At 39.8% G+C, this 12,515-nt stretch overlaps 1 protein-coding gene across 1 annotated transcript in view; it reads left to right on the plus strand.

Moving 5' to 3' along the window:
* The window catches only part of NBAS (NBAS subunit of NRZ tethering complex), a 383,893-nt gene that overhangs the window by 194,714 nt on the left and 176,664 nt on the right, over positions 1–12,515 (plus strand). Inside the window, exons 32-34 of the mRNA XM_075557089.1 lie at positions 5,400–5,513; positions 10,437–10,550; positions 12,105–12,262. Of these exons, the coding sequence (XP_075413204.1) occupies positions 5,400–5,513; positions 10,437–10,550; positions 12,105–12,262 (386 nt within the window). The remainder of the gene's footprint in view (positions 1–5,399; positions 5,514–10,436; positions 10,551–12,104; positions 12,263–12,515) is intronic.

Raw genomic sequence — 12,515 nt, forward strand, 5'->3', positions numbered from 1 at the left:
AGTAGCATCCATGCTTTCCAAGACTTTAAAGAGGTCTCGTGCAGCAGACTTATTTAATGCAAAGTGTCATTTGATCTTCTGACTGCTGCTTCCATGAGCATTGACGTTGGATCCAAGCAAGATAAATCCTTGTCAACTTCAATTTTTTCCCATTTATCATTATGCTACCTACTGATCCAGCTGTGAGGATTATTTTCTTTACACTGAGTTGAAATCTGTACTGAGGGCTGTAATCCTTGATCTTCATCAGCAAGTGCTTCAGTTCCTCTTTACTTTCAGGGAGCAAGGTTGTGTCATCTGCACATCGAAGGTTATTATAACCTTCCTCCAACCCTGACACCTCCAGTTCTGAGGTTGCCCCCACACTGCAACGGACTGACAGACCAGTGGTGGACGTAGGACTGCCCTAAGATTTATATCCAGAAACATTGCCAGTCCTCATATTACAGCATTCGTACGTGGTTCTGCTGATATCCCAATAGCATTAAAATAAAAACTACTAATATTCATTAAACTATTTTTATGGTCTATTTTCTTTACATGCATTCATGAATGTAAAACAACAACAGTTTACCGAGGTAGTTTCTCTTACTGTCTCCATTTGTCACCTGGTGAAATCATGGCACAGATCAACTGAGGTCCTGTGGGTTGCACAGCTGTGGAGATAGGACTCACATCCAAGCAGTTTGATGCACAGCCTGTTTGTAAGCAGTGGACCGTGTCCAAGAAGTGCAGAAGTAAAACCTCTGAGAAGTGCATTTTGACTTAGCTTCTCATGTGTCAGCTCAGTGGGTGACTGGTTATCACCTTCCCTACCTGCGTATTTCAGTGATCTACTCCAGCAGTATCTCCGATCACTGTCTGACCTGTGGACTCTGAGTCCATTTATGAGGGACGAAACTTCTTATACAGGCGTAGTTTGGAAGCTCTGTACTCTCCCTGACTTGTAAGGGTTGTGAAGTGATTGTTTGGCATGAGAGTAACTGTCCAGTAAATGCTAATTATAATGTTTTCACCTTACATATTGAAGACGTATGTGAAAAAAGTTTTTTTCTATTTGAGATTGATGTATGAGAGCCACAGGGAAATAACGAATGCTCAATATTTAAAAGACAGCTGCACACCTAGCTCAACAATTCTGTGTTGAAAAGGGATTCGGGACTTCCAACCTTTTTCTCTTTATGGACAGATAGTAGCATATATGCCTGAACTACTTTAACTGAGAGATCACATTTTAAAATGTACTTAGGTGCGTCAGATCACATTTTGAAATGTAATTAAGCATGTCCTAAGTTAAGCGGTAACAGAACTGTTTCAATAATTGTGCAGACGCTCCACACACAGAGTGAAAATCATTTGACCTCAGTAACTGATATCTATTAGAATCATGCTCTTCAAATTTATTAATGTACTTGAAATATTAGTAGTACTCTTTGTTTAGAACAGCAAGGAGACAAAGAATCATCCTTGAGTAATTTATTCAATGGAAGTTTAGAGACAAGGACTGTCTATTGTTATATGTGGTTATGTGGTTATCAGGTCTCCACCTTAGTTTTATGGAGCTAGGAAGAGTACAAATAGTAAAAGAAATCTTTTTACTCAGAATTATTAAAGCTACGATTCTCTAAGAAGACAGTAAGAGTTCTTCAAACAAGGGACGCAGGAAAGCCTCAGTCAGGTTTTTACACGTGTAGAGTGATGATATTTGTCAAATGTTGTTTTGAAAATTAGAAATGTAAAAAATGTCCAATAGTCAGCATATGTTATAGAATTTTACAAAAATTATTTACTTTTTATTGAACACTAGGGAAAGCATCCATAGAGTAGGAAATTTAGGTCAAATTGCTCTATCAGCTCAGTTTTTGTTAGACTACAGTGGCTTCCGAGAATAGGTTATTTCTCTGATGGCAGAGCGCAAAGCAGAACCACACCGTGACTCTTCAGAGCTTTTGCTTAGAAGGGGCGTACGTGACTTCCACTCACAGGCACGTGGTGGAGCTGGATGTTAACGGAACAGGTTTTTGGCACTATTTACAAATGCATAGTATAAATGGGAGCAGTGCAGTCTGTAGCCACTCTATTCAGATTGTCGATAATGCCTATAATAATTATGGAGCAAATACTGCAATCTACACTAACCTTAAACGTTGTTGTTGTTGAGCGATACCAGTTTGGTTCTGAGTCATAGCTATCCCACATGCGGCATAATGAAGTTCTGCCTGGCATCTGTACCATCCCCAGAGTTGTTATATCTCCACCCTGTATTGCAGCTACTCTGTCAGTTCATCTCAGTCAGCGATGTCTTCTATTTTTTTCCAAGCATAAGGTCATGCTCCAGGCTGGTCTCCCGGACAACATGTCCAAAAGAGATGCAGTGGAATCTCACCTTCCTTGCATTTAAAGAAGTATTTTTCTTACTGTGCTTCCTCCAAGATAGTTTTATTTGTTCTTCTTGAAGTCTGTGGTACTTTTTATCTTCTCCAATATCATGATTTAAATGCATTGATTATTCTCTCATCTTCCTTCTCCATATATATGTAATTTATTTATATTTAGTATTTCATTTCTGGTGAAAGTTCACAACAAACCACATTGCCATGTAACAATTCACACACGTGTTACATTTTTTTGGTGTTACCTTTCTCTTTCACAGCTTTCTACCCTGTTTCCCCGAAAGTAAGACAACTCCTAAAATAAGACCTACTTACAGTTTTGCCTCTTGCTGATTTATAAGGGTTCCCCAGATAATAAGACCTCCCCGAAAATAAGCCCCCCCCCGAAGCTACAGTAACTCTGGACGCTAGACCACAGCAGTGGTGCCGTCTCACAGCTCACTGTTGGCCGCAGCGCAGCCGGAGCAGACGGGAAGTGCGAGGGCTCTTTTGATAAAACCATAAACAGTAAATGTGTACCATATTCTTCTTCGTCAAAAAATAAGATATCCCCTGAAAATAAGACCTAGTACATCTTTGGGAGCAAAATTTAATGTAAGACACCGTCTTATTTTCGGGGAAACAGGGTAGTTGGTCCATTTTCCAGGACTCTACTCTCCCTTCCCCTCTCTTTTCATGTCTGCTGTAGAGTAATTGTTCGCATTTTGGTTCCTTTTACTGTGTTGGCTGCCATCGGTTTGGCTCCAACCCATTGCGATCTGTGCACACAGACTGGAACACTGCCTGGTCCTGCTCCGCCCTCACAGTTGTTTATGTACTTGAGCCCATTGTTGCAGCCGCTGTGTCCATCCATCTCATCGTGGTCTCCTCTTTCTACTGCCCTCCACTTTACCAATGATCGTGTCCTTCGCCTGGGACTCATCTTTCTCGACAACATGTCCAAAGGATGTAAGAAAGCTCTTTTCCATCCTTACTTTTAAGGCGCGCTCTGGCTCAACTCTTCCAGTTCAGCTTGGTTTGTCCTTTTGGCCGTGGGTGGTGCTGTCGGTACCTTTCTCCAGCACCACACCACAGATCAGATGCATCCATTCCTCTAGTCTTCCTCACTCAGTGGCAACCTTCACATGCCTAGGAGGCCATGGGAAATACCGTGGCTTGGGTCAGCTGCTACTTAGTCTTCAAAGTAACATCCTATATTTCAGGAGTTTAAAGAGAGCTTGTGCAACAGATTTGCCTAAGCCAATACATCCTTTGCTCTGTTGACTGCTGCTTCTAAGCGCACTGATTGTGCATCCAAGCAGGACAAAATCCTTGACAACTTCACTCTTTGCTCTGTTGAGGAAGCCTGGGCACAATGCTGACTCTGGTCTGCTGTCACAGAGTCAGCAGCCCAGAATCGCAGGCCCCTTGGAGACAGGCTAGGCCTTCTCCTCGCATGAAGAGTTCTAGTTGTACCCCGTCCTGTAGGGTCACTGCAACTTGGCATTGACTCAACGGCAGCGAGTTTTGTGGTCGGGCTCCCCTCCGCCCCCCACTCTCCATTAGTCTAGTTGTGAGGATTTTTGCCTACTTTAAGTTGACTTGTAATCGCACTAGATGCTGCAGTCCTTGATCTTCATCAGCAAGGCCTTCAAGTCCTCCTCATACCCATAGAGCTATTTTTTCAATGGAGGACCATACTCGTGGATAATATCATGTCACACTGATCTGCTATTTTGATAAAATTTTGGTCCAAGGCTTAATTTAAATAATGTCCTGGGGCATAATTTTAGGTGGTACTCTCATCTTAATTTGTTTAGTTAATATGGACTTTTAAAGAATTTTACCTTGGCTCCATATTTTTATTACATTCCGTCAGGGCCCATCTTTTGTGGCCTTTATCAGAATTGACAGTCGAGGCCCTCAGGCACCACTGAGTTCTTGTACCCTCCTAGTGGGTGAGATGATGGCTTGTGTTGGGTATTAGCCTGAGATATTTGTTTTCTACTTCTAGTTTGCTTGTCAGAAGTACTTAAAGTGCTCTTTCATGAACATCCAGGGTAGGGCTCGTGTGCTCTTCTTTCATGCTGGGTACATTGCCCTCACTTTGAAAATGATCGAACCAGCTCCTAGCGAAACCCAGTCTTCATCCCAGCCCCTTTCTCTTGCTCCGTGTTCAGTTTTGAAATCATTGAAGAGGATTCAAACCTTTATTTACATTAAAGTAAAGTAAATATGGGCCATATTCACCTGTTCCTCCAGACCTACAGATTTGCCTTAGAGACACACGTAAGACTAGATCTTGCTCACAACTGGAGACTCCCTGTGGAATCCAGTGACTGTGTCTTAGACGCTTCTCACGGACTGTGAAGACAGAGGTGCCGCTCCCCTCACCAGGACTTTGAAAATCAACCTTTGATGCCAGTTGACTGGATTGCATGGTGGCACATTTGTATTTCATGGTGTAGGCCACAGCAAGATTGTCATAGTAGCACAGCGGTATGATTGTCCACGTCAAATTTTAGAAATGAGGGCTTTAGGGATAGGGAAATACGCATGTAATTTATTATCAAAATTATTAAAAACAACAAGAACAGACACACCCTCAAAGGGACTTCCAAATTTGTGGAAAATTTTCTCTGTCTTTTAGTTACATTTTGCCATAAAGTTTTGAAGTCTCCGTGTGTGTGTGTGTGTGTGTGTGTGTCCATCCGCTGATCTCAGGCTGAGAATTTTCTAAACCAGAAAATGCTGATGTTTTTTTATTCAGCGGGTTCTTAATTGATGTCTTTCTTCTTGCCTTTTATTATAAGCAACAAGAAGAAATCAGGCTGTCTTTGCAGCGCTCTGCTTGGAAATTTGCTCAGCTGAATATCCAGGTTCATCACTTATAAGTTCTATAATTGGAACATAATTAAGCAAGTTCTCTGCCACTATTCATTTTGTTTGGTGCCATAAATTAGGAAGATTCTCATATGATGTCCTTGGTTAAAAGTTACATGCCTATAATATGTTTCCCTTTTGTAGTGCGACTGTTCTCTGATCGAATTGGCCTCATCAAAGAGTGTATTGCCCAGTCCCCAACATGCTACAAACAGTCAGCCAAACTTCTGGGCCTTGCTGAGTTGCTGAGGGTAGCAGGTAAGCCCTTTGAAGGAGGAACTGCAGTTTTCTTTGCCCTTCTTCACGTCTCCTGTGTGAACTCTGACTGTGTGCAGTGTGTCCAGAGAGCAGCCGTGGAGCCGCAGGGCTCCTTCCATTTATAGTAGAAAGCGGACATAGGGGAAAGGAGCCAGCCTGAGCAGCTCGCACTTGCCTAACTTCTCTTTGATTTGAACTTGAGCAATTGGTTAGAATGCTTTGTGTATACGACTTTTTTCACTTTCAAGTTAATTATTTAATCATTTCATGAATGGCTATGATGATAGTATTCATTCTATTTTATGAGGAAGTTGAGGATCAGAGAAGTTAATATCTGTCTTGCATAGTAGACCATGGCTTTTAAGGAAAATCTATTTTATGTTTCCTTAACCACACAATGTCTGTGATAAAATACTCTTTCAGTGCCTAGCCCCCGCCCCCACTGTACTGCACCTCAGCTATTTAACAATGTAATATTTTTGTACTTTTTGACTAAGCAAATCTCTATAAGAACAGTTGTTGGCCATTTGTTCAACAAGTACTAGATTGGAGTTAATACCTTAGCTCCATATTCTAGACTAAAATCATAAAAGATTTATGGGTATATTTAAAGTTGTTAAGATTATATTTATATACTAGATACATTAATGTTTTAAATTTTAAAATATAGAACTCTTAAGGTCTCTACATTTTAACATTTTTTAATACATTTCCTGTTTTCTAGTCTGTCTGAACACAGCATTCAGATCTCTATCTCTGGGTTTGAGGTAGATTGTGTAAGGTGACAGTATGGAATGTTGGGACCGGTCATTCATGATGCAGCATTGTGGATGAGTGGAAGAACACAAAGTCCGAGAAGAAGTCAGAGGAAGAAACCCCCTTCGCTCGAGTTTCTGCCTGTGGGAAATAGAGCTTCATAAGCCTGACTGAAATAACCCAATGCAAAGAATATTCTTTGGAAAGCATATTTTAAACTCTAAAACTACTCATTGTTGGGGAAGGGCATCGTGAGAATATATTTTGGGGAGGCTCTTGAAGTAAATAACTCAGGGATGCCCTTGTGGATTATACTATGATCCTCCAAAATATGTTTAAATAAATGCAGGAGAAGATTCTTATCATTAGCCAGTAGAGAAATAAAAGTCAAAACAACAGTGAACTATTATCTCACCCTGGAGAATGTGTGAGAAGATTGGAATTCTCCAGAACATGACTGGTGGGATTGTAATATGGTACAACCGCCATGGAAAACAATATGGTGCTTCCTTTATATAGCGATAGAGCATATGATCCAGCAAGCTCATTGCCAGGTATATATCCTAGCGAAATCAACCCTAGGTCATGAATAGACAAGTACACAGCTGTGCTCGTCCCAGCATAATCCCAATCGTAACATGATGGAAACCACCCGAGGCCCCATCAGTGGATGGATGGATAAGGAATGATGGGCCACACACCGTGGAATGCTCCCCCACTGTAAAGAGTAACAACAAAGGGTGAACCATCTCACATGATGGACTCGGAGGACAGTATGCTGCTGAAATAAGTCAGTCACAAAAGTTCAGATATTGTATGAGATCGCTATTCTGAAAATTGGTAATGGGTGACTTAGCAAATCTGAAATTTATAGCTTATTCCCTCTTGCTCTCAAGGGAAGATGAGGAGCTAGATGGAGCTCTATGGAATTTCTCTGATACTTTAGCCCTGGTTTCTAAGGGCTCCGTCTGAGTCAGTCAGCCCTACACAGATTACCAGGATACACTCTCTTACCTGGCAGCTGATTAAGGACTTTAATTGCATTTGTAAAATACCTTCACAGCTACACATGGGTTAGCGTTAAAGAATTAAAAACTTTTATTGGCATATAGTTCACATGTCATTGAACTCAATAGTTCAGTCGCATGTAGAAGAGAAGCGCAGGCTCACCATCATGCGTTTGGGAGCACTGTCTCGCTCGGGGAGTTCTGTTGTTAGCGGTCCATCCCCGCCATGCCCACAGGAACCGTGGAGCCACTTACCGACGCTATAGATTTCCCCATCCCGCGTGCCGTATGCAGGCCGACATTAAGGAGGAAGCAAAAGCAACGTAAAACATCAATCAGAAAGAAAGAAGGACATATTATAAGCCAGAACAAATTCAAAATTGATCAAAAGGGAGATCAAATGATAAGCTGTTACATTTTAAACTAACTTGCATCTGCAATAATTTACTCTCTCAAGTTAGCATTTAATATGGAATAACTGAGGACTGTTAGTCTCTTTCAGTCGCCACATTAAAAGAAAAAAAGAAAATTACATCCAGACCGTTTCCTATTGTTTTAGTATATTCTGAATGAATGCAAACATTTCAAGAATGTTGTGTTGGAGATAAGTTTCATATTAATTTGGCATGTGCATTTATTCTTGGAAAGCATTTATGATTATTTCATTTCTTCTCACATGTCTGTTCCTAAAATATCAAGTATTTTTAAAAATATTATACCATTTCTTTGCATTAGGACTTCTTCAGACTTAATCAAACCAGTAATTGCTTTGTATTTCATCTAAAATTTTGAAATTTAGAAAGAAGATTGATGGGGACATGTTATAGACACTTAATTGAACATTTTCTGTGATGTTTATTTTTCTCTCTAGTCTTAACTAAGCCTTTTCCTCCACACTGCAACTTAACCCTTTTAAAGAAAATACTGAAAACAATTGCAAGGTTTTATTACTTTATTAAAATCAAAATATTTTTACTTTTCTCTTTTTTGCTTAAAAATTTAAATTGTACTTATATTGTAACTTTGAATGATTCCTAATTGACAATTACATTCTTTATTGATTATATACCTGCTTCATTGAGGAAACATTTTTGAGGCCTTATGAATTGTACAAGGAGTCCTGGTGCAATGAGTTCCACTTGGGCTGTTAACCACAAGGTCATTGGGTCAAAAAACGCCAGTAGGTCTGTAGGAAAAAGATGGAGCCCACAATTCCCATAAAGAGCTACAGCCTTGAAAACACACGGAAGCAATTGCACCCTGTCCTCTCGGATTGCTGTTAGTGGGGTTGACTTGGTGGCAGTGAGTGTTCTTATGTGCGTGGCTGGGTGCACTTGGTATTGAGAAGTCAGCAATGAATTGGACTGCCCTCAAAGAGCCTAAATTCTGGTGGAAGAGGTAGACTATAACAAAGATAATGACAATTAATTGTTATTAATAGATTTAAACCCAAAGCAACATGTCAACTGGTATCCAAATCATGTATTTCATCTGACGAGCGTGTGGAGATGTCCAAGTTTGAACAACAGCTAAGCGGTGGCCTCTTACGTGTCTTTTTGGAAAAATAAGATCTTTATGTTACATTAGCTGAATTTTGGTGTATGTTTGTAGAATCTATACATGTCCTGTGGTAAATAAGATATGTGTACAATCAGTGAAAGTATAAATTTATATTCACTTTATTTTGGGTTTAAGATTTTCTTCACCTCTTTCATTGTCGTGGATTGTCTATTTGTGGTCACACAAAAACCTGGCAAGGGGCAGAGTGTAAAGAGAACACTGCCAAACTATCTCAATTACCAAACTCTTAGAAATGAAACTTCTCTGAGTTACTTTTAGGAGATTTGATCGATTTATTTACCATCGAGTACGTTAGCATGCAAATAGGTTTATTAAGGATATAGGAAAGGAAACAGTGTACTGTCCATCAGTGAATGTTTTAATTGGACACACCCAAGATAAATGTGTGTTCATTTATAATAAGGAACTTAAAGTAAGAAAATGCGTCCTTCAGTTGTTGCTACTGCACTTCTTTTTATTCTGTTCACATTTCAAGAGTATAAAAGGGGGAGGCAATTTGTTAGAAGACATCATAATGTCGTAGTGGGTCTGTTTACAAAGGTGAATTTGTATAAGGCTTAGTGTAGATAAATGAAAATATATTTTTTCATTGCCAATCTGGCTAAGCACAAATCTGAATCGTTCAGATCCATGGTGCTCAGGACAACTCTTATATTAGAGATTGCACATCCTAGTTGAATTAATAAAATGAGAAATGTTGCTTCACTATTTTCACCCAGTCACTTAGTCTGTTGTTCAGGTGTTTGAGGTCTTTATTCCATGCTTTCTTTTGTATGCATGGATTTATTTCCTCTCCTTTCCTTTAATAAGGAGAAAATCGAGACCTTCCATTCTTGTAAAGATTTATAGTTTCGGAAGCCCACCGGGCAGTGATAACCTACCCTGTAGATTGTATGGTCAGCATCAACTCCATGGCAGTGGATTTGGCTTGGTGTTAATCTCAGTAATACCAAGATTCCTCTTTAGGCTGGCAAACAAACAAACCCACCAAACCCACTACTCTGGAGTCTATGCAAACTCATAGTGACCCTGTAGAACAGAGTAGAACTGCCCCTGCGAGTTTCAGAGACTATCTCTATAGAAGTAGAAAGCCCCATGCCTCTCCCATAGAGTGGCTGGTGGTTTGAAGCTGCTTCTCTTGCAGTTAGGAGCCCAACATGTAACCACTATGCCACCAGCGCTCCCTGTAGGTTGGCAGACTAATCTTGAATTTCTGATTTGATGAGCATTGTTTTAATTAGAAATTGATATCAATCAATGTTCTCATAGGGGACTTTCATCTCAATAGATGGGAGCCGTGACACCCTGTTGTATAAGTGGTCAGCTGCTTAATCACAGGTCAGTGGTTCAAATCCACCAGCTGCTCTGTGGGAGAAAGATTAGGCTATCTGCTCCCATAAAAATTTACAGCCTTGGAAACCCTTATGTCGGATGATTATAAGATTGAAACAGGAAAGGGGGGGGGAAAGATTGAAACAGTTCAAGTCCAGTCTGTTTCAGTTTTGAATTAACTTGGAAGATTAATTCTTTCATGAATTTATGTCACCATGATTATTAAACCATTTGCATGTGTTTACAGGTGAGGACTCAGAAGAAAGACGAGGACAGGTTCTAATTCTTTTAGTAGAGCAAGCACTTCGTTTCAACGACTACAAAGCAGCCAATATGCATTGTCAGGAGCTGATGGCTACAGGTGAAGTAGACTACTTTTTAACACTTTCCTCAGGCCCTTATTTATGTGATGCATACTGGAATCGCTCTGTTTTGAAATCCGTTGGCCTGATTGGTAAACCAGCCACATTTAATTTATATGGCAGGAGAAAAAATTTGATGAGCAACTGATGTCGGTATGCCCTATGCTTATATTTAATATAAACACTTTATTCAGTTTAGGGGCTGTGGTCTATCTGACACTTTGTTGTCTTCCTTATTCCTTTTTGACACCATGCTGACAATTTTAAGAATGTTTTTATGTGAAATATGTAATGCCATTTCATGTATTTGCTCTATACAAGAAAAAAACTATGTATTTACATTTTATGACTGTATATTCAATTATTTCTGTTCTTTAACTTTTCCACTAGGTAATATAACAGTTTTCAAACTAATGTTGAGCAAGTAGGTATTAAAGAAACTTAAAATTTTCCATTTCGCTGTTTAAATTCAGGGTTCTGTAGAAGATGGAGGGTTATGATATGAGTCATTTTTTCTTCGGCAGGCCTTTTTCGAGGGGCTCCTTCTGTGAATGTGCTGGAGGGTAGGACAGCACAGTATCCTGCCCCTCGCTGTCTGCACTATGCCAGCGAGGGCGTCAAAACTCCGTGCTTCCCTGCATGACAGAAGCGGGAAAAATAAAAACATCCATCTTCCTAACTCCAGAATTTGAAAATGCTTTCATAGAAGATCTGTGTTCTATAATATTAACTAGCTGATTTTGCCATATTACACGAGGGCGCTTGATCCAGAATTATTTATTTGTATATTGCCTAGCCCTGTACAAATGCTGTTCCTGTAAGTGTAATTCCTGGGTTAATTCTTACATTATATACTTGATGAAGTATTTTCTGCCACGAGGCTTTCCTTTTAGGTGGAAAAAGGAAGACTGGTTTCTTCTGGAGCTCCGCTGTAAGAGTTCTGAGTGTAGCATTGTGCAGGAAAAGCAATCCGGGCTGCTCTTCTCGTTCTGGCACCTGCCCCTGAGCTCTGCCCATCTCCTATAAACTGAGTTATTCCATGTAGATTTTGACAGTAATTGATCTCTAGCATTTTTTAGTTTTAAAAGTGATTTAAACACAAATGTTATTTAATCCTTATTTAATGAGCATGACAGTGTTATTCTTCCTAGGCATTAGTGAGTCGCACATGATGATTATGCCTTTCTTAAAGTCACAGTAGTGCTATGTAGCAGGATCGGGCTAGAGTGCAGGCTTCATAATTCAGTAGAAGCTTTTATTCAGTATTAAAACACCATAGAATATTTGTAGTCAGTGTGGGTCTGAAATTTAACAAACTATCTGGAAAGACTTGCGTAGAGTAGCACTTAACATTCTGGGTAATGAACCAACCTAATCTTTCCTTTCTATCCTAAGATTCATGTGGTTTTCTGTTGGTATGATGTGTGTCAACTAGAGACTAAGGTTTTGCTTTGGTAGCCCAAGATGCAAAGATTAATCCATTGCATTTCTCATCTTAAATCTGTGGATCTTCCTCTGGAAATTAGTGTTTCATCTTGCCATTTTTTTCACAGGTTTTTCTAAAAGTTGGGATGTTTGTAGCCAGTTAGGACAGTCCGAAGGCTACCAGGATGTGCTTACTCGTCAGGAGCTCATGGCCTTTGCTCTGACACATTGCCCTCCGACCAGCATTGAAGGTCTTTTGGCAGCTAGCAGCTCTCTGCAAACGGAAGTGAGTCTTCTCAATAAAATAAGTTCTGACTTGTATTTTCCTGGGCAGGTAGATCCAAGATACATGGACATATGTGTTTGTGTGTATATGTACTATAATGTAAGGATTTCAATTTTGGAAAAAATTGTCTAGCACATGTGAAAAGACTTTGATGACATCAGGATATAGTATTATTTGTTGGGTACTATTTATAGAGAAAGCAGGATTGAATGCAAGTCAGAGGAAACTGAAAAGCGATATCAGGAAGTAAATT

Source organism: Tenrec ecaudatus, chromosome 8 (genome assembly GCF_050624435.1).
Source record: "Tenrec ecaudatus isolate mTenEca1 chromosome 8, mTenEca1.hap1, whole genome shotgun sequence".
In the NCBI taxonomy this organism is placed as follows: Eukaryota; Metazoa; Chordata; class Mammalia; order Afrosoricida; family Tenrecidae; genus Tenrec; species Tenrec ecaudatus.